Source organism: Amblyomma americanum, chromosome 2 (assembly GCF_052857255.1).
Source record: "Amblyomma americanum isolate KBUSLIRL-KWMA chromosome 2, ASM5285725v1, whole genome shotgun sequence".
Classification (NCBI taxonomy): Eukaryota; Metazoa; Arthropoda; class Arachnida; order Ixodida; family Ixodidae; genus Amblyomma; species Amblyomma americanum.
In genome coordinates this window covers 197,466,385-197,489,607 of record NC_135498.1, presented here as the reverse complement: position 1 = coordinate 197,489,607, position 23,223 = coordinate 197,466,385, and the positions used below count along the sequence as shown (strand labels likewise).

The window sequence follows — 23,223 nt, the reverse complement described above, 5'->3', positions numbered from 1 at the left end:
TCTTCATGTATTTATTTGAATTACTCTAGTTTAACGACCCTACCCAGAAAAGACAACGGATGAGAAAACACATGCACTGTAAATAAAGTGATTTTCTATTCTTGAAGGCCGACAGTTAAGCATTCTTATTTAAGTGCATGGTCTCAAGAATGACAAAGAACAAAAGGTCGGCGTATGTCTCTTGCTCTTTCCATCTAGCATTTTTCGGTAATGTGAAGACGAAATGAAACCAATAGCCATCTACTTGCACACAGTTTTGCATAATTGTGGACATTAACACCTCTTTTTGGGCTAGTTGGTGCATACTTGAACTAGAGAAAAATTAGCGCCAAAATCGTGCAAACCACAAAAGAAGAATGAAGACGAGACACAAGAGCTTGTGTCTCGTCTTCGTTCTGCTCTTGTGGTTTGCATGGTTTTGGCGCTAGTTTTTCTGTAATTCAAATAATTGTGGGCACAAACTAGACTCAATAATAAGTGTGCAACAGTTGTATGTTTCTGCTACTCGTCGGAGGGTCGGAAACATGGTGACCAATGAAATGTCTGGAAACAAAGCTGGAGACAGCGCACCAAGTTCTTTAAAGAAAGGTAGGTATAACGCTATGCAACAGGTAACCGGCAAAGGCGGGCTATTTGGTGGTTAACAATGGAGTGCATATTGCGACCGCGCAAAACGACGAGGGACGAAGACAAGAAAGCACAATACAGAAGGCTATGCGGCAGTAAGACGGCAGAGTAGGTAAGAAAGCAACTGCTTGTTAATGACATCATAGTCGAAATCATGAAGAAGAAATGGACTTGGGCAGTTCATGTAATGCGAAGGCATGAAATTGATGGCCCTTGATGGTAACGGAATAGATTCCAGGTGAAGGCAAGCATAGCTGGAGGTGTCTGGAAATCTAACGGGCAGATGAGATCATATCAAGTTTGCCGGGATAAGGTCGCCACAGATTGCATACGACATGGTCAATTGCATAGATCCGGGAGAGGCCTTTGTCTTGCAGTGAGCGCTGTTATACTGGCGACGATGTAAGTGTCACTGTCATGAATGTCACTGGCTCTGGAGATATTTTATTATATTGTTATGATAATAGTGATGTGTGCATACTGTGGTTTACTGGCTTGATAGACCACCATGTTCCAATGTGGGCGATATATTTACAGATCACAACCTATGAAGGTATGAGTGCGCAGTGACATCAATATTTTTAATCGAAAGAAATACCACCTTCACTTCACCTTGTTGTTAAACAGCATCCTGCATTCCCCAAACAAGACTGCAAGTAATGGTATCTTCAAGCAGCTTCATTACGGTTCCTTTCAGGCACGTTTCCGCGGGGCACCAGACATCCTGCTCTTGCTCTCTCTCGAATAGGGATCGCGATGTACAAGCTGCGAGTCCGCCGTCCCGGGAGGCCTTGTGCTTTCGGCAGACGGGGTGGGCGTGCCGTGGCTTGTCTCGTTGAAGATATCCTCCAGCAAACGGTTCACGGTCCTGATGCTCTCCATGGTCTGCAGGCCTATCACGACTATGAAGGCGACGCTGAGCATCACCGCCACGGCGGCGAAGGTGCCCACGCACGCACCCTGGACACCGCCGCAGAAGCTGCGGCGTCGCTTCAGCCCACATACGGCTTCCTGTATACAGTTAGCGCCAGCGAACGTTAGCGCAAGCCAGCTTAGCATATAAGCTGCACTAGTCACATTGCTATTTGAGGGGTTTATAATCGCAGCAACGTACTTCTTTTCTTGTTTCGGTTGTTCGCGAGCCATCTCTCCTCAAGACAGTATTGAGTGCCTTCGTGGACTGAATAGCTATTAATGTACATCCCCAGCGAAATCAAAGCAATAAGAAGGTCAATAGTAACTCCTTTTTTTCAGTAAGTTATCTGGAAATCGAACTGGCAACGGAATACAGGCTGGTGCACAGTGGACAAATGCAACATCAAACGCCCTTTTAACAGAATTCTTTATGTATACTGTGACTTGTACATTGTGAAAATAACGCACAATAAGTTACCTAACAGAATTCAAGAAAATTTCATTAACAGTAATGCAGCAGAAATCAATGCTCACATTATCATTTTTATGCTTAGTTACTTGTTCTTCATCGAAGATGGATCTAGCGGCAGCACGTGAAAAGTGAGGTTCACCCCGCCAGTGCTGAGTACGCAAAGAATGGTGCTCCCTACCCACTTGCGACTATTACGATTGACCTCAAGTGACGCATTATTTTAAGAAAGAAATACGAATTTAGGTTTTAAATTTGCTTTTTCATCATCATTATAATCGTCATCAGCCTGCCATCAATGGCATTTCCAGTACTTCTCCAATTAACCCGGCCTTGTGGCAGCTGCGACACACTATTCCCGCAAACTTCTTAATCTCATTCGCCCACCTAACTTTCTGCCGCCAACCCCTACACTTGCCTTCTCTTGGAATACAGACAGGAAAACAAGTTTTTACATGGGCGTCGTACCTCATATTCCTGACGAGCCTCAGGTGCAACGTACTGAGTCGCGCGCTCCACCAGGCGGCTAGGGGACGGCGGACCTGGCGTCATGTCTGTAGTTCGTGCGTGTTGGCTGTAGTGAATGTCGTAGAATCCTTTTTTTTAGCAGCAGTACCACGAGCTAGTACAGCTTTCCTGCAAGCAGAAACCACCTGAGCTGAACATTAGGAAGCTATGAGAACGAGGCGTCCGCTAGTGGCTTTAGAGGATCCCCTAAGACCTAAATTTAGTGTGCAGGAGGTTATCAAAGCGAAATGGCCTTTACGTGACATTGCGCTCATAGAAATGCAACTAGTTGCCCTAGAAATATTAATTTTCAAGACCCTGGAGAGGAAAAAACAGCTGGACTGTGTATTGCACTTACAATGGTTTGTTGTTTGCGCACCTCCTGGCTTTCGTCATGAGCTCAAATCTCCCGTATGCTTCAGGGTGCGTTATAGCATAACGTAGTTTTTATGTTTTCTTGTGGTATGCAGTCCGTAACCTTCAGCAGGGAAATAAGTAAGTCCGAAATTTTTTGGCAAAGAAAATTCCTTTCTCCCTGGGATAAAATTACTGCATAAGTTTCATTCCAAAAAAAAAACAAATATTGAAACACGCAACGACATGGCTGACGCGCTTTGTCCTGCCCTTGACTAAAACGTATCTGTCACTGAGGTTAAGATTTGTGCTTGTGCGGTCGTATTACCACAAGTCGTGCTTCTATACGTATGCCTGTTGCTGCTCCTGTGTCTTTCATGGCATATGGAGGCAATGACTGCTATCAAAAGAATCACCACATTTAGCTGCAGTGTTTCTGCTCAGGGCTTGAATCTTCTCAGTGAAGAGTTTAATACATAATAAGGGAGTAATTACTCATTAACATGCACCCGAGCGCAGTCATACGGCTACAAAGGAGAGCTATACAGCTTTCTCAGAAACTTCGTCTTTAAAGAAAAATTCGTCCTGGTCTGAGGTTTAGTAAGGGGTTTAATATATATTGCGCCATATTTGTCGTCAAGCACTGTAAGCTATCGTAAGGCCCACATCCGGTCAAGCAGTTTCTTTTGAGAGAAATTTCCTCTGCAAAAGGACCATCGCAACGAAGAACGTAAACATTTTATCTTTGGAGAAAGCTGAGTCAGATGATTAAGAAACTCTAGAACTCGAATAAGGTGACACCGCAGCGATGGCTGCGTGCTTGAGCATCCGCCTCGCATGCGCGAGGGGTGGGGTTCAAGCCCCGGTGCCGCCGGGTACCCACCGGTGATAAAATGGGTAAATGTTTTCCCCAGGTCTGGTGCTCGGCTTATTTAGCGTGAAATTCTTGCGAAATGGGTCTTTGACCCTACCTTGAGTAGACAAAAAATACCTTGTGCCTAGGCGCTCTTTGGCCATAGGTGCTCATGCACCATAAAAATTCAGATTCATCATCAGAACAAAGGGACGAGCGCTAATATCGAGGAGCCACCAACACAGAGTGCACACAATGCATATTGTATACTTGAAAACTAAACAGTTTGACAGATTCGCCTGTCTGGGTGGGTTTAAGACCTATAGTAAACTCAGAACAACCAAAAACATTAACTTGAAACCCAACGTATCAAAGCCGGCTCGGATCAGGGGTGATTGGGGCAGTAGCTAGTAGGGCAGTAGCTAGACAGCTCTTGGAGACAAAAAAAATCGCGAAACAATTTATTTTTTGAAACAGAATTACCGAAATCTGCGTCTATTTCTCTACAAGCCTGTGAATTTTCTAATATCCGGAGCCAATATTGGAGCTGTAAAATAAGTAGAAAACTTGGATCCGAGCTCTCTCTCGGCAGATTTTCGCGCAATAAGAGGTCTTTTTCCGCGACATGCTATTATAGTTTCACTGCGGCGATCGCTGCCATCTTAGTGTAATTTGGAAGAGCTGCTTTTTGTTCTGAATTTCGCGCAGTTACAGCTCCTTTACGCTTATTGGATGAGGAAGAAAACACCTCCAAAAAGCAGTCGCAACGCGCGATGCTACTCGCTAGTCGGTGCACGTGACTGAATGCTGCTATCTAATTGGCTGAAGGGTCTCGTGTTGTCTGCTGGAAGCGTCCGTTGAGCGCAAGCAGTAGCCATCTCGTCAAGGAGTGTTCGCTGGTGCGTCTCGCGACGATGTCAAAGCCGGCGCCAAAGTTCCGCACGACTCACAGATACGGGAAAAAGAGGAAAACATCGCTCATGAGCACCCTGAAGAAGAGCGCCACGGTCACCTCGAGCACCGCGGACACCGCAAGCGCCGTGGATATGCCTCCGCCAGCGGATCGGGAGGTGCCGTCCGAACTGAGCCTAGCTGCTGCGCAGGTCGCGGAAGCCTCATCGGGCAGAGGTCGTGTTCGTCATACCTGAATGCTGCAGCCTTGCGAGATCGAAGAAATGGACAAGAAAGTTCAGGAGAAACTTCAGCAGACGGCATCAGCGGCAGCAACAGAGCGCAAGGCACCGTTCTTCGGTGGAATGGGAGACTCCGCAACTGCCCCACACGGCGACACCTTCTCCATCGTCAGGTTGCGTTTGGTGAACGAGACGCTGGCGTCAGTGAAGTGCAAAGTAAGCAATGGCGACGTGACGATTGAAAAATCCGACAGAGAGTACATCCTCGCTGCCAAACTTACCCTGACATGTGCGAACTGTGGCGACATTTCATCTGGATGGTGTTCGCCTTGTGGAGACGGAACAGACAGTGAACCCGTCCGTGGTGAACATACTCGCCGCGCGCGCTATGCAGTCAACGGGAAACCAGCGTGGCCCATTGAATGACATATTTTCGGTGATAAATATATGCCACCGCGATCTGCATTCAAAAACTTGGCGTGAATACGTCAAGAAAAAGTTGACGCCCGTGGTGGACCGTGCCGCTCAAACTGACTTCCGAGTGACGTGATCAGTTTGGGAAGTTTACATGGAGTTGAATGTGCAGAAAATCTGCAGCGCACACTGAAAAAGCGCCATTTTAATCCCTTTGGTCCGACAGACTACATACCAGGAAGCTGCTAGGTGTCTTGTAAAGCCATTATGTGAATAAATTTCAAGTACTTTGCCATGAACAACACTTCTTTTGTTTTTGCTGTTTTTCTCAAAATGTAAATTTAGGACTCATAGCAAATCCTAAACTAGCATATCTCGGCGCCTATGGCAGATGAATCTTAATTCCTTTTTAGCACGTATCCATATGTGTAGACTAGGAAATGTTGGGAGCAGAATTTATAATTTATTTTAATTTGCTCTAGTATTTGACTGCAAGTTAGGCACTATTTGCACCTTGAGTTGCAATGTCTAAAAACTACTGATGATAGGAAAATTATTAAACTGTTTCCAACATGTCATTCCTTTCTGATTCTAGAACCTAACCAAGTGCAATTTATGAACTTTTATAATGTGCTTTTTCTCTTAATTGTTCTCATTAATGAGAGGGTGTTAAGTGTATCTCAAGAACTAATCCCCCTATCATAAAAAACCAATGACATTTTTGGAATCAGCACGAAAAACTAGACAAGTTTCTGTAATTTGATTAAATTTGGTGCAGAAACAAAACTTTCTTCTTTACGAGCAATCTTCCCCTTGCATGAGAGGGAGGAGGAGGTCAAAAGAACCAAAGCTGTGATGCGAAAGGCGTTGAGGAGGGGAAGGAGGAAGTTTAGGCTGTTTAGATTAGTGGTTGAGCCTTAACCCCCTCCTCCCCTCCTCCACGCCTTTAGCATCACAGATTTCGGTTTTTCGACCTCCTCCTCCATTCCACGCATACCTATAGACGCTAGCTATAGCCCCCATCACCCCTGATGAAGAAGCCGAGCCGGCTTCGAAACGTTGGGTTTCAAAGTGGTGTTTGTGATTGGGGATGTGCAGAGAACATTAGACTGTATTCTTGCAATCCTGCCAATATATTGTTGCTTAATTTCTTCTTTTATGCAGCAAGTCACTGAGAGTGAGGCAGGCACTGAGCCATTGCTTTCCTTACAACTTTATCTCACAGCAGCGCACATCTCTCTGTCGCTCTTCCTTTCCTCCCTTTCATATGAGTGCGCTGTTCCAATCAGAAATGAGCCTTTAACAACTAGACCAAATGTCCTTCTTACTAGGGCTTTACATGATCTGTATTACCGGTGATGCCGGTGTACATCACCGCTCGTCAGCGCTCGTGAAAGGCCAAGGGCACAGGCAGCAGTACAAGCCATGTATCTTATAATATAAAAAAAGTGTTTCGCATCGCTACGCATCGCACAAGAGTCGCTACATCGGGTTTTTCGCAACATCAAATAATAACATTTTTCGCATTGCTCCTGCCTACTCCATGAATGTGGTACAACAATAAAAAATGGTGGCAATCCCCGCTTCAAACTATGGACGAGGTTTGCCTAAATAAGACATTTGACGTTAAACTGTACTACTACAAAATTATGTCCGCGTCTTGCATGATGGCCAACTTAAATAATGGAAGCCGCAACATCACTAGATGTGTAGTGGCATTAAAATCAGTGACACAGCATGGCCTAGACATTCTAGGCGAGACATCATGGCTTGTCACTTCGCTTTGCGCGGACCTGATGATCGGTGGCGACAAAGGAGCTCTGGAGTTTCCGAATATGATGTCTCTATCAAAAGAATTTGAAGTATAGAGTTCAGGTGAAGGGGGGGTGGCAGGGGGGGGGCGTCATATATGCAGAATACTTTTTGGTACCAATGCACTATTGGCTGTTTAATTTGGAAAATGCCGGTGTGTGGTGAAACCTCTGATGTTGGTCACGGGATGTGGGAAAGAGCGTGAAAGAAACGACTTTGATAGATGGGGACCTTGGACAACGTGGAGAAATAAAATTATTATTGCCTTGACTGGTTTTCGAATCTGCGGCGGCGCGAAAAGATAAGCTTTGCAGGCTACTGCTCGAGAAGAGGGCGCTATGCTACGGCCGCAGCCGATCACGCCTCAAGTTAAATTGCAACACACTCTCGCGCTGTGCACTGTACATTGTTGCCTTCTTCACCTTCTATCTTTATGCAAGTCACGAAAGGAAAGGAAACTCGCTTTGAATCGCGCCTTCAGGTACGTGGCGTAGGTGTCTACCTGCAAAAACTTGCTTTTCCAGAACATTTTGGGGTGAATAGTGCTCATGCTTCAGCAAAGGAAGGCGGCAAATACCAAGCCCCACAGTGCCTCCGTCTGAAAAATCTACCTCTGCTTTGTAGGAAGCCGTGAGCATAAGATTTCACTTCATGTTTTAACGAAACAAACGGTGGTATCAAAGATTCCTTGCCGTTCTGTGATATATGAGGGCAAACCTCTGTGACGATGGGACCCTACGCGTTGTAATCTCTCGCTGAACCGAGAATCGGACGGAAACTGAAAACTGAGAGAATTTAATATGGGTTAAAATGCATCAAGCGCAGACACCTCCTTAACATATAAATGTTAAAAGAAAGTTTTGCCTCAGTGGGAAAATATTTATTTTTATTTTATTTTAATTTAATACTTTTTTTTGTTTATTTCTCCTTTGGGCAACATACAGGTATTGCCCACGAGGCAAGACAAAAGGAGGTGCTAAACCTCCTGACTGGGTCTTGTCCTCGCTTGGGTACAGCAGCAGGAGCGGTATTGCATTACACAGCAAAAAAATGCTGTCCTTGCCATCACTTACACAACAGACGCATCATAAACAGTTCTTGTAAATATATACAGATAATAAAATAATAATACACACTAAATCATATACAAAAATGGTACAGAAATGCAATACATTAGGGTTGTTCGAACAGACATAATATTACATCAAACAGAACCAGAAGTAAGCATTTGGTCGTCTAGGACACAACGTTAAACAAAAAGAAAGACGAACAGATGCGTTTAAAACCCCTGGGCGTGGAACTATTTTTAGCTGCATCTATTACAAACGGATGAGAATTACACATCAACATGATTTGATGCTCAATTGATTGTGTTCCGTAGTTAGTACGAGGCCTATTTACCACAACAGAAGTCTGACGCAAGCTGTAACCAGTAGATCTTTTTAGGTACGTGTTAAAAAAATAATGTAATTTGTTTTTATTTCGTTATAAATAAACACACATATTTTGAGTTCATACATGGTTTTCACAGGGATCATTCGAGACTGTGTATTTGCCGAGCAACTATTTGGGTTGTTTCCTGCAGGTAAAAGAAACCGAGCTGCACGCGACTGCAGGGCTGATATTTTTTCTAAGTAAGTTTTGTTACAAGTGCCCCAGATAAGAAGACAATAACTGATGATATTTAACAAATACTGCTGGCCCTAATGTGCCCTAGCAAGAGGGGCAAAAAGAATACAGCACTGCGAATATGAATTCATCGCGAGAAACATTAGTAAGCAAAATACAATGAGGAATGTTCAACTCTTACAACAAAACATACATAAATGCGAAACACGACTAGGAGGTAGGCGCCAACAATTTGTCAATAGAATAAATAGACATTTGGCATCAGAAAGCAGCTTGTTTAATTCCTCAATAGTACGTGTGTAAAAAGAATAGATAAAGGCATTAATTTTAGCTTGATATGGAGGTAACGAATCTGCATGATGATTTATTGTGGCAGGAGTTGTAAGGAGGGCAAGTTTAAGTTCAGAACTCATGGCAAGTTTGTTTCTCAGCAGAAACGTAAAATTTAGTGTCTGGATTTTTTCAGACTGGAAGATATTCTTCAGACGGGAAAAATTAAAGTCAGCGGAAGCAAACACAACCCATGGGAACACTAGTGTGACTGCATCCATTCAAATGCAGACATACAAGAGAACATTCACGTCTATGCGTATTTTGTAAACAGTTTAGAATGAGACAAATATTTTTAAAATTTATAATGATCCACGAATGGTCTGCGCTTAGCGCACTTTCACCATTATTCCTTAATATATATGCCTTCGTCCATTTCTTAATCTAGTGAAGAGTTTGTGAGGGCTATGGCCAAGCTGTCGTTATCGAGATGTGTCGCTACAATTGCCTGGTTACCTCAGCATTGTCATAGGAAGCCCACCTTAAATGAAGACTTTGAAGACACTTGGAGATATTAAAATATTTCTCCCGAGGAGGGGGAACTCTGCGTTCTTCCTGCACGAACGCGACCGCTAAAACTAGCAAATTGTACTGCAGATTACGACACACATACAAGATTCGCCAAAATTACATAGTCACGCCGTGTGGATAGTTACTGCATCGCCAGGTTTTTAAATGTCATGGAGGTGAGAAGTGCATTCGTTCTCACCCCTCCAAGGGATAGCACCCACGGATGCCAGAAAAGGTCAAAACACACGGATTGGAAAAAACCTTTCGCGGTGTAAACTTTTCAGAAACTCTGTACGTGCGCCTGAATTGTGATCCGACGTCTAGACATCAAATGATAAAGAAATATAGTTTACGATATTGCCCTTTGCGTTTCTTCCCAATAAATGGAAATTTAAGTTTCTCTGCCATGACTCAAATGGTTTTTGTTCGCACTGTGCGAATTACAAAAGAAAGGCAAAGCAGGTGTCTCAATACATAAAAGCCTATGACCTTTACTTGGACGTCTCTGTACTTCCGCCTTGTACCTACCGGTGATACAATGGGTACAAGCTTCCCCTGTCCTGGTGCTCGGCTTTCCTGAGGTGAAATTCTGGAAAAATGGATCTTTGACCTCACCTTGAGTAGTCGAAAAACATCTTGGGTCATGACGTTCTTTAGCCATAGATGCCCTTGCGCCTCTATCGTCTCTGTACTGGCAGCGAAAGCGAAGCCCAAACGCAGAAGTTCATCCCAAAAGATTGCAATATGGCTCGTGAAGACGATGACATTTTTTATCTTTAAACGTCATCGCTTTTTCTGAGCTTGCCCTCAAAGTCAGACTTTCCACAGAGGTAGTTTTAATGGACGGAAAGCCATTACAAATAAACAGCGACAACTGTGATAGGGACGTAGGAAGACACACAAGAGTGTACGCTGTCTTAGTTGTGAATCGACGGCAGGGATCATCTTTGTATCTTCCATCGTTTACGTCTCGTTTCGCACTCTTTACTTTAGTTGGATTACCAACTCGCCCAAGCTTCTGATCTGGAAAGAGCTCCAAAGTTGCTGCTATGAGCACATGTCTGCGTATTCTTCGGCCAATCTCGTGTTTCGCGTTTCACAGAGATTTCAGCAAAGCAATTTGAAACAGGCTCATGGGAATTATGATCAAGTATCCAGTTATGCCATCGCATCAAGCATCCGGATGCAGTCGCTCGCGAATATTTTTGCTGCATGTATGCCGTTTCAAATCAACAAGAAACCGCTGACAGCATTCGAACTGCACCTGAGCAGTACGGATCTTTCGATGCAGCGCACCCTTGAAGAATAAGACAATGCCTAGCTACCGTTCCTGAACATCTGTGTGTAACAATACTGCTCAGGTCTATCATTTACGCTCTTCACAAAGAGCACAGACACTGAAAAATACTAGGACTTCTTATATGTTCACCTCAAATGCTACACCAAGTCGCTGATCGTTTCACTTGGACTGCCTGCCAAGAAGCTGTGCTCAAGCAAGGATGGCAGAGAAGCTGACTGGCTGCCACATGACGTAGGGTTTGTCCGTTGGCGAACTAAATTTGTTTATGTCCTCTGTGGAAACCTCCCTTGCAGACCCAGCGCTACAGCAGTCTGGTGTTACTGAAAACAAGGAAAAGGGTTCATTTTGTACATGTCGGCTGTGCAAGCGAAAGCCTGTCCCTGATAATTCAGATGTACAACCAGTCCAAATTGAAACGTTCACACGTACATGCGCTATTTGACTGCAATGCAGCGAGTCATTTCTTTGCAGCCGGCTTATAATTATATTCTTCGCTGGCTCTTTTAAACAAAAACACGAATTACCGTACTCGTATACTACAAATGACAGCATTGAGTGCACTACGGTAGGAAAATGTTGGGCACGTTATGAGAATGACACACATTTTGTCACAAAACAAAGGAATGAGTCATGATCACAATTAGCGTTCCATATCCCACAGCACATGAATCTTAACGTCATTGATTTCAGGCGCCACCTGGGGACATTAGTAGGCAATATGATCGAAGTCAACTCACGGAAACCAAGGAAAGCATCAAGGCATACTGCAATCATTCAGTATTTCACAAAACAAAAAATTGAAACATTTTCCAATGCTATCCTTTGTTGCGGCGACTGTCGAGCAAGCCCCTCATTTACGTACGATTGTCTGCTTAAGCGCTAAGAGCGAGCCTCGGTCGTGGCAGTCTTGATGCCTTAGATAACATAAAAGGGTTTTCGCATAACTTGCGCCCTCACTATTCCATCACGTTCCACGTGACACCGGCACTATTACGAGGCATAGTGTATCTGCTGCTATGTACATTAATGGCTCTGGTGAACACTGTAAAGGTTACGTTACACGCAAGATAAATACCTACAAAATTAGAAGATTGCATAGTCGCCACCGTAAAAGAGCTGGTGCAGCACCGAAAAAACGTTCAAACATTCCGCTGTTCTTTCCATGGTCTTGGTGATTGCTAGCTTCCTTATACAAATGACAGGAGAAGGGCAATGTAACACGTTTAGTTTATACGACTGTGCCTGCTTCAGTCCAGACAGAGCACGACGTTGATCTGACGCATGATTCAAGCTAAGACCCGCTGCGAAAAATCTGTAAGCGAACGAGAAGCACCGCCTTTGGTAAGCCGGATCCTGTGTGGTTACTGTGAGCCTGTTTGCAATGGTGGCAGGACTGAACATGATGGACATTGAGGCATCACAGCGATAGCGTGAACTAGACGCGAGCAGAGTGTAATGGCCTTTCGGAGAACGAAGCCTCATCTAGCAATTGCATGGGACACAGAAAAAAACGAAAGCAATCAGAAAGGGAAAGCACCAGTAACCTGTTCTCATTCCGACAAGGGCAGACGCTCATAGAAGAAACAAATATAATCTACCCCTGATATGGTTGTAGTCTATAAATCACACCTTTAAGCGCATATAAGCCGCATCAATTTTATGCTGCCGCTGCGAACGAGGCCCCGTAAAAAAGAGACATCTTCCTTGATCTTTTATTCAGTTCGCAGGTCTGAGCAGTTCGTTTAAAGTACGGAAAGCTGGGCAAGTTGGTTACTACTATACATGGTATAACAGCACGGAAAAGCACGAGAATGGAACAAACACGACAACACGAGCTCGTGCCGACTTGTTTGCTCCGTCCTCGTATTTTTCTGTGCTGTTTTACCATGGATAGTTCTTTTCAGTTTCCTGAAAAGAAAATGTGTATACAGCCATTAAGTTAAACGCTGCGCCTTATCACTGTGACAGCGACATCTATACAGTGAGCCTGTTCTGCTTAGGAACTACTGCTGCGAAAGAACAAATTTACACAACTGAGGACATGGCTAAGGACCCAAAAGAGACGTTGTGACTGTACCCCTCGCCCCGTTTCTGTATCCATTTCAATCCCCGCATCCCTCTTCCACAATGCAGGGTAGCCAACCTGAGCATTCCTGCCTTCTCTCTTCCTGTTTATCTCCCTCTTTTTTCGCAATGCCTCAAGTCGTCAGGTGGGAACATACACTAAGCTGGAAGATTCAGCGATGCAGCGAAGCTATCTCACCATGGTGTTTTCCTCGCGAACAAAAACTTGCTCAATAAGCGACAATCGGTCAGTAAATGCCACGGCGCTAGTGTCAAGTAATCATCCGTAGGGTGTGACACCCATTCGACTGGGAAAGCGCCGATTTGAAGGTATCTTTTCAGAACGCTAGGTATCCGCATGACAGCTAGTCGTTGCTATCATAGCTCACCTGACACGCTGCTCCGACGAAATTGCTGGCAGTACTTTTCTTCTTCAGTTTCCCTCGCTTGTTCTCTTTGCGTTCTTTTTCTTCTGGTACGCTGCTTCATCAAAATTTAGTTCGGGTTTACAGTGCAGCGCAAAGGCCCTGTTCATAATTTTCCTTGCAACTCTTTTTCGTAAAAGTACTTCATTGCTGCTTGTGTTCGATTTCTTATACCGCTCGTAGTTACGTATGACCATCTTTTTCAGTGCCCTCTGTGCTGGTGAACGACTGGAAGGAAACAATTGACCTGAGAGCAAAGGAAGAACAGTAAAACTCTTGTTTGCTTGTAAACCGGGCCAGAGCGGCGGCAAAGGTCAATAGGCTTCTGGAATGAGAGTCCATCCAACTATTCTATGCATTAAACCTCGTTTTTTTTTCTCTCTCGCGGATGAAGTCGTCAGTAAGGTTTCTTAAGAAATTAAGAGGAATCACAACTATAAATTCTTTAAACATATGTTTTCACAGTGATCTATACAAGTGACTGAATGATTGGTTAGTTACCTGATTACGTGTGACAGTCTGCCGCTGCGAAGAAAAAATAAGAGTTAGCCGTATCGCCATCACCACCAGCGCCCCAATCCAATTCAATCCTATCCAAGCTTACCTAACCAGCGCCCATACTCCGGCCAATGAATCTTTGAAGAATGTTTTGAAGAATGAACAAACAAACGCCGCAACGATTCGCGGCATTTCTCCCCTCTCAAAGAAGCATCGACCGTATGCTTTGAAAAGGGGCATGGCACCGCGCCAGCGACGATGCGCTTACACCCGTTCGTTTTCCATGCTGCAGTCACATGGGCCGTTTGCGGCGGGTTTCTTGGTTCCTCCCAGCTCACATTAGAAGTTTCAATCCCGCCATGGCCTGCCTTGGATCCTCTGCCGCTGCATCTGGTTCAAGCTGGCTCATGAATCTGGCAACCTACCTCGACGATGACCGAAGCAAACAGCATGCCATATAAACGCGCATCAGGGGCTTCGCCATTAGGGCATGACACCGCGCCGGCGACAATGCGCTCACACCCGTTCGTTTTCCAGGCTGCAGTTACATGGGCCGTTTGTGATGGGTTTCTTGGTTCCTGCCAGCTCACATCAGGGGTTTCAATCCCGCCATGGCCTGCCTTGGATCCTCTGCCGCTGAATCTGGTTCAAGCTGGCTCATCAATCTGGCAACCTACCTCGACGATGACCGAAGCAAACAGCATGCAATATAAACGCGCATCAGGGGCTTCGCCATTTGGGCATGACACCGCGCCACCGACAATGCGCTCACACTCGTTCGTTTTCCAGATCAGTTACATGAAATCTTCATTAAGTATTGCAAGCAGCAATTACTGTCTGTTCGCGGTGTCTTGCCCACCTGAGCTCCTTGATGTGTCAAAGCGGTTACTCGGTCTGTTGAAGTGCATGTGGAAATTACTGTCTGCTGTACTTTTGATGCTTTCCTGCGATATTGAATCTAATCCCGGTCCCATGTCGAAGGCTGAAACTGAGGAGTTTGCCCTTGCCTTAGAAGGACTGAAGAAACTGGACGAAAGGTGTGCGTCATTACTAGAAACAGCCCGTAAACTGGAAGGCCAAACTACTTTGTTAAAAGAGCTCAATTGTTCCAAGGAGAGGGAGGCTGTCGTTGCGAACGCATTGAAACACTTGACTGAAAAGGTGGCTGCACTGGAGGCGCGCGAGACTAATGAAGGCGAAGGTAAAATAGCGAAAGACTAGGAAGCGGCCTCGCAGAAAGAAGTAGACTTTTAAATCAATGGATATTGACACTAGAAACATCAATCACCAAGAAACGTTCAGTAGAAGCCGGCACATCCGAACACGCTCTTAATTCTGTCTCGGACCAGCTCTCCTTAACTGAATCTATGTGCGATGATAACGAAAATCGGTTGCGTCGGTGCAACCTTCTTTTCTTTCGAGTGGAAGACGATCCTGACTAAGACTGGGCAGCGTCTGAGCAGAAAATTATCCAGATTTGTTCAGAAAGGCTCGACATAAGTGCAACAAGAACACAGCTCGAATGTGTACACAGACTTGGGAAATATGGCGCCGATATGCGTAGACCAATTATAGCAAAACTGGTGTCTTTTAAGGACAAAGTGCAGATTCTTTCATGTGCACATAAATTGAAAGGAACTTCATTTTCCATCGGAGAAGATTTCTCGCCAGGAACAAGATGTATTAGAGTGAGTGAGTGAGCGAAAACATTTATTGATTTCCAAAGGGATTCGCGGATCGAAGGCTCCGTCGTCTTCGTGCTTGCGCCGGCGACTAGAGTCTTCTTTCAGCAAGGGTGGGCCCCTATTCCAAGGTATTAGAAAGAAATTGTACACATTTGCCAAAGCAAAAAACAAGCCTTTCAGGTTGTCTTCTGATAAATTGCACATGGCAGCAAAGACCTATGTTTATGATACCATTACAGACAGTGTTGTGTCGACAAGCAGATAGCTAGACCACAGTAAACCTGCAAAGGATTCCCGCGAGTCGAGTGCAAGTACGAAGCATTATCCACTATCACTGTCATGCGCCAACATCCGCAGCCTCGTGCCAAAACACGATCTTCTCTCTTCATTTCTGGACAATAGCGAATCGCACATCGTCATTCTTACTGAAACATGGTTGAATCCTAACATTACCGACGATGAAATTCTTCCTGGTGCATATTCATAACACATATACAGGCGTGATCGTATTGGTAAAAGAGGAGGTGGCGTTCTCCTGGGAATAAAGAAGGCAATATCATCATATGCAATCAACACCGAGTCAAGTCTTGAAATTGTCTGGGCAGCCTGTCTAATGTCTTCCATTAAGTTATTGATAGGCGCTTGTTTCCGTCCACCTGATTCTTGTCAGTCTTTCGTTAATGAGCTGCGCATCAGTATTACGAAGGCAACCGAACTATGTCCTGCTGATAGCATTTATCTCATAGGAGATTTTACTTACGCCTTAATCAACTGGGTTCAACTATCATCATCTTGTCATATTTCAACAGAATTTTGTAACCTGACACTCGAATACAACCTCTTTCAAATCGTTAAGGAACCTACCCGCGAAAATAACATTTTAGATAAAGTACTTACAACAGCACCCGATACGATACGAGATGTCAGACACTTGGAAGGATTTAGTGATCACCATTTACTTCAACTAAGTTTAGACATTCCGGTTCCGTTTATGGGCTATGTGACGAACAAAATTTACGACTACAGTAAAGCTAACTTCACAGCTATCAACACTGAACTGCAAACCTTCTTCTACCATGAATTTCTACCCTCATTTAACAGCCGGAACATTGAAGAAAACTGGATACTCTTTAAAGACAGCGTTTCATCCTTGGTAACCCAGTGTGTTCCTCTGATCACAATTACCAAAGATAAAACTAACCCTTGGTTTACAAAGACACTTAAGACACTAAGGAACGGGAAAAAGAGGCTATACCGGACTGCTAAGCGTGCGGGTACCCATTCTACTTCGGACAGATACAGTGCATGCCTAAAACATTACTGCTCTGCCTTATCATCAGCAAAGGATAAATATTTTACACACGATCTTCCATCACTTTGGAAATATAATCCTAAAAAGTTTTGGAAGCAGATATGTCTTAGTCGTGACACTAGTTCCCTTTCCTTACAAACTAACAGCCCCATTCCAAACAACGAGTGCCGCGCCATATTTAACCCCATTCCAAACAACGAGTGCCGCGCCATATTTAACACCGTCTTCTCATCTGTGTTCACTTCTGAGGCCCACTCTAATTTACCCGAAGTTCTCGATCTCGATTATCACTACATGAAAGCCATTGAAATAACTGAGGAAGGTTTTATGTGTCTCATAAATAATCTTAGTGTATCTACTTCAGCTGGTTTTGATGGCATTAATTCTAAAATATTAAAAATACCATATCAGTAAGTAGTAAATTTTTATTCTATATTTTTCAGCAATCACTAACTACAGTAATTCGGCCCTCTGACTGGAAAATAGCTAGTCATACCTATATTTAAAACTGGAAACAAAACCTCAGTCGAAAGCTATCGCCCAATATCTCTCACGTGCATATGCTGCAAAATGCTAGAACATATAATTGCATCTCATGTTTTCTGTCATCTTGAGCACAATAACTTTTTTTACCGTAATCAACATGGGTTTAGAAAGGGTCATTCCTGTGGAACACAGTTTTTCGAACTAACCCCCGACCTGCATTTTCATATGAACGATAACCTGCAAACTTATTGTATATTTCTTGATTTTGCCAAAGCTTTCGACCACGTAGCTCACTGCCGCATGATTACAAAATTATCATCACTCTGTCTAGACTCGTTAACTTTCTTATTTGTTAACAGTTTGTATTTGTTAATAATTTGACCTCTAACCTTTCCTCAGTTACCTCCGGTGTGCCGCGGGGCAGTGTACTCGGCCCTTTAGTTTTTCTTATATATATAAACGACTTACCTAATAACGTATCTTCCTTTATGCGAATATTCGCGGATGATTGTACTATCTAACACAATATTAAATCTGCTAACGATCATCTCGTACTCCAATGAGATCTTCTTATTAATGAGTGGTGCAATAAATGGTTAATGACCCTTAACGTATCAAAATATAAAATCTCATTCAGCCGGAAACAAAACAATTCTAACTATACGTACCATATTCAAGATGACTTACTCTCCCATGTATCTCATTAGAAATACCTTGGTATTAACCTAGCATCCGATCTATCGTGGTCTTTTCATATCACATTCATATGCGCTGTGGCCTCAAGGTCAATAGGTTACATACGCCGTAACTTACGAAATTCTCCTGGTAATATTCGGAGACTAGCATAAGTAACATTTGTTCGACCACAGCTTGAGTTCGCTTCCTCCATTTGGTCTCCTTATTACAACAACATTGCCACCACATTAGAAACCATTAAAAGTGGGGCAGCCCAATTCATCTCTAAAGACTATAACTACCATTCAAGCGTCACTCAGTTTAAAACCGATCTTTCTTTGCAATCTTTAGACATACGCCGTGACATCGCTTTGCTAACATTATTTCACAAGTACGTGCACTCAAATAGATCATGCCAATTTCACCTAGATGTCCCATCTCGCACATCCAAAAGATTTCACAATCATCTCAGTTTTACACGCATCTAAGGTGACACATTAGCTTGAAAATCATCAGCACTTCCGCGTGCCATCAGATTCTGGAATAACCTCCCAGACAACATCGCCGCGCTGTCTAATCCTGATACCTTCCATCACCAACTCATTGCACATTTCACTGAAGCCATCTTAACATGCTGATGCAATCTCTTTCACATTTTCCGTTACACCCCATTTTGTTTACTTTCTTCTCTCCTTTTTTTTTATATTTCTGTTTCCAAATTTTCTTGACACAAGTAAACGCGCCATGTGCTTTTTTAATTTTATTTTTTGTGTGATGTACCCTGGGTCTCTTTTTTTGGATTTATTTCAGTGTTCCTATGTCAACTTTACCTTTACTTATCATGCGTACCTATTTCTGTGTTCCTATGTCAACTGTACTGTATTATATTGAAGTGTATCAAATTTTTTACTGATCCTGTATAGTGCCTTGTTTCCTTGTTTTTGTTTGTCCCCTTTTAAATTTGTTCTTGATGTTTTGCCGCCCCCCTTACACAATGCCCCACGGGCATGTAAGGTATTTCAAATAAATAAGTAAAATAAACATAAAGCAACAGGAAAAAAAACGGATTGCTGAAAATAAGCACCGAATATGGAAACACAGCGTTCACAGTTTTTAAAAAGCGCGCATAATAGAACTTTAGGCGGCCGATGTGGACAACTTGAGGTCGTACGCGGTGTCGCTTGGATGCTGACATTTCATGAGAGATGACTTCACAGCCCAGTTCACCTAGCCGACGAAGAACCTTGCAAGGGCCGAAATAGCGGCGCAAAAGCTGAATCCGCGGTGGCGAATGGGCATCCAAACCCAGACCCGGTCTCCTGGCTGGTATTCCGCGTTGCCCCTTTGTAGGTTGTAGCGTGTGGCTGGCGTCGGTCCGCTGCTTGTCTTTTGTGAAGTCTTCGAGCTTTTTTCAAGTCACAGGCATGCCATCCGGCCAGGCCTAACGCCGCGCCGTGCCATGGTCTGTGCTGCTGTTGTTCCGGTGCTGTTTGTGTCTGATTTGAAAAACGTTGCTCAAAACTCGAGCTAGGGTTTCCTGCTTATCGTACCTTGCGCCGCGTGTCTTCATGCAGCGCCATTCGATTACTTTGTGAAAAAGTGACCACGCCGAGAAGCATGGAGCCGCTTCATCTTGACAACACGTTCGACTTGAAGCATGGAAGCCGCTGCTGCGTTTTAAAGCAAATGCTTTACTACGCCAGCCAGCGAGCTATTTTGGCTCATCGCGCCGTACGCCGTATGTCGTGTGCCGTATGCCATATGTCGTATGCCGTATGCCTATGTCGTATGCCGTATGTCGTGGCCTACCTTGAGCCGCTGTTGCCTAGCAACGCCGCAGCCACGCACCAACAGATGGCGCCGCCGTTGATGCCGCTGCCGTCACCCCTCGCTCCACAAGATGTCCTCGGCTGGGGTAGAGGGATAGGAGGTGTCGCTTCGCGGTGGCTACATATTAATATATATGCACTTCGCCTCAGTGTATTCTATATATACGAATACCTGATACTTGATTTATTATCTGCTGCTGGTCCTTGGACCCAAGATATCAAACTTATTTTTGGAATATGGCGGAGTGCTAGACGCACTCTGGGACGGGTCGGTCCGGTATTGCACTGCCTCCGGGATCAGCCCGGGGCCTATGGGCCTATTAGCGCGTGGCGTCTTTTATATCTATCTTTCCCTCCTATCCTTTAGGTCTCCAACTTTCAGCACGCGGCAGTGAGCGGCCTCGGTTTGAGCGAGTAGGCAGGCCCGTGCTCTTTCCTTTTTCTACTTCCTTTCAGCAACATCAGTCAGCCAGTCAGTCAGTCAGAGGATTGTAGCCGTTATGGAGAGCGCCAAAGAGACACAACAACGACAGAGCGAAGCGAGTAATGGACAACAAGCTCAAGAGACGCCAGAAGAACGCGCCGCACGACTCGAGAAGCGTCGTAACGAAGATGCAGCTAGAAGAAGTCCTGCCATGTCCCGGGGGGACTCTTCGACTGCTGAAGAGACAGGTATCAGTCCTCGAGAGCATCGGAATGAGACGCTGCGTAGACGACGTGCGGAGGAAACGGAGCTTTCGCAATTGAACTAGGGTTAACCAGAGTTGTTAGTTTGCGCTTGTGCCGTGTGTATGTGTCCTTTTTGTGTCGCTTGTAGCGCATTTAATCCCAGTATGATCAACCAACTAGCCTCTCTAATAGCTTTGATTAACAACAGCCACGTTTTTTTCTTCCCGCAGACGCAAAACAAGAAAAGAAAGCGGCTACTGCAAGGCGTTGAGTCTTCGTTTCTAGGTGAGCCTCGTAGTGTACCGCAGGAATGCGCACAATTTCCAACCGCCAAAATAAACGTGCGATCACAGAGGCGAGAAGAAACGGAAGGGACTAAGCTCTGTCAGTGCTGTCCTGTCCTGTTCCTTTCCCTTCAGCATTGCGCGTGGTTCACTGGTTGTTTACGCGGCCGCAAAGTGCATTCCACATCGAATCACCAACATGCTGTTCTGTCAGTGTTCACAGTGTATGCGTAGCGACGCGAGTGCCGTGGTGTGTGCATAGATGCGTTTGCACAAGACTAGGCGCGCGTAGGCGTCCTAAATAAATGTAAATGTGGCAATTCGATATCGCCCAGCAAGGCAGTGACCCAGCGAATTGTGTGACTATGTTTTGGGCTTTCGTTAAGGCGGTTTCCCGACTTCTTGTTCATTCTTCGACGTGCTACGTGATTGTGCACAGCTTCCACGCGTGTGTTTTGACGCCACTATCAGCCCGTTGCGGACTGCCGATAGCGTGCGCCACTCGCTGTTTAGCGTTGTGCTATTCGCTATGCGTATGCGCGTCATTATATCCATTTCACGTGGCGCCTTAAGAGTAGAACACACCCCTGCGAGCCGATTACACCCGCTGTCAAGCTCAGGGTGGCATGGGGGTGACGCGTCAGTGCATGCAATCGACTGAGTGAAATGAGCGACGCGTCGCAGCGATACCTCAGCAAGGAAACTGCGTGTTCGATCACCTGTATAACATTGGTAACGTTGCCTGCAGCTGTAAAGTTCTGTTCACGGCAGGCAGCCGTGAATAAAAATTGTTGCTAAATGTTGACGAAGTATCCCTAGAAAAGGAGCGCTTTGTAGTCCTTGAAAATTAAGTTGTTTTGAATAACCTAAGTAGCGTAAAGCTTATAAAACTAGTGTCAGCAAGTGGCGTTATGTAGTTAAAGTTTGACTGTATAAAAATTATTGTGTGGCTGTGCGAAATGCCAGCAATACAAATAATTATCAGGAAGTGCCAGGCATTGTGAATGCAAAATTATGACGTTATGTCAGGTGAACTGCCAGCTGTTCAGTAGTGAAGAGGTCTGAGAACAGCTTCATTGGAGAGGATGTTTCCACTGTCCAGATTTGGAGCTGTTCTTGTCTGTGTCCGTTCATCGTACATTCTGGCGCACAAGTATGTATTGAGTTTTCTGAAATCTGTTCTTTATCTCTTTGTTGAGATCAGTGAGTTGCGATGTCCGCTTTGAACTAGAACGTTGATGGCAAGTAAGTGGGCCAATTCTTTAACAGTACCGCGTGAGCGCCGACCAAACTGCTTGTCAGCGCCTTATCGCGGCGCGGAGCGGCGAAGCCAGCGAGAATAATCGCGCGCGCACAAGTTTGCCCACACAGCGATTGTCAAAATGGCATTTTTCTGGGCCAGTTGGTATGAATCCATGATTTGGGCCAGCATGAACTTAGGGACACAAACGAAGAGAGACACATGGAACACGGAACACACTGCTGACTAACAACTTTAATGAAAAGGCGCGGAACACGCGGAAATATATACAGTGGTAAAGGTGCAGAGAAGAATAGAGAGAAGGCAAAGGGCATGGCGAAAGAAGGCCGCACCAAAAGCAAATGTAACAACAATCCTTAGAACAAAAGACGAAACAGCCGTTGCCGGGAAAGCGAAATCACTGAGCCCCCCACAATCTTAGGCCGCGTTGCAAAACTGTGCGCACGTGATGAGAACCAAAGCATGATCGAGAATCAGTTCTAAGAGTAGTCACAGGATAAGATCTAGGCCACAACAAAGACAGTGAAAGAGCAAAAGCCGCGTCAAAAAACAAAACACGAAACAACTGAAAGAATATATGAATGAAAAACCCGCAAGAATTCACGCCAAAACAAAGCTAGAAGTTTAACATGAAGATGGACATGAGGCTGCGAAATCATGAAAGCTCCTTCGCCTACAGGTGAGACGAGAGTTGAAAAAACCAAAAAAAAAGCCAACACTAACACGGCTAAAACAGAGCTAAAAGCCTGAAGTTGAATTTAAACCAAAATGCCAACAGTGACACGAATAAACAGGGCTAGAAACCTAAAACATGATGTGGGAGATAAAAAGCACAAACACGGTGCCGAACAGGACGGGCGTATAATTTGGCCGGTTCATGGGACAGGGCAAACATCATGGAGGAACGTTTTTTCTTTGGTTGAGAGTGCAATTGACGGGGTGCTTACGCAGTCCTTCCCTTTCTTGTGGATGGCTACAGCTTCGATGATTTCCCTGGCCAGCCTATCTTTTTTTCTTCCAAGGATTGAGATGTTGTCGAGGTTGGCCGTGCATGGGTGCTTAGGCTGGCGGCAATGAAGAGCCAGGAAACCTGATGTGGCAGTTGCTCTTAATGAATTTGCGTGTTCTCTAGCTCTTTCATTGACGCACCTGCCTGTCTGTCCAATATAACATTTACCGCAT

General features: G+C 44.7%; 1 protein-coding gene and 1 pseudogene across 1 annotated transcript; both read right to left on the bottom strand.

Moving 5' to 3' along the window:
- Window positions 1-1,229: 1,229 nt before the first annotated feature.
- On the bottom strand, window positions 1,230-13,369 carry LOC144119398 (uncharacterized). Its single transcript, XM_077652024.1, has 3 exons — window positions 13,307-13,369; window positions 2,480-2,647; window positions 1,230-1,638 (listed from the first exon to the last, which is right to left on the bottom strand). Exons 2-3 carry the CDS (start codon window positions 2,561-2,563, stop codon window positions 1,321-1,323), a joined length of 402 nt encoding a protein of 133 aa, XP_077508150.1. The 5' UTR covers window positions 2,564-2,647; window positions 13,307-13,369; the 3' UTR covers window positions 1,230-1,320.
- Window positions 4,672-23,223, bottom strand: part of LOC144120317 (uncharacterized) — a 54,861-nt pseudogene continuing 36,309 nt past the window's right edge.

What these genes read in the sequence shown, in the direction of transcription:
- LOC144119398 (XM_077652024.1), bottom strand. Translation starts at nt 2,563, where the DNA reads ATGACGCCAGGTCCGCCGTCCCCTAGCCGCCTGGTGGAGCGCGCGACT. An exon ending in AGGCTCGTCAGGAATATGAG is followed by an intron (nt 1,639 to 2,479) that starts GTACGACGCCCA and finishes AACTGTATACAG; the next exon opens with GAAGCCGTATGTGGGCTGAA.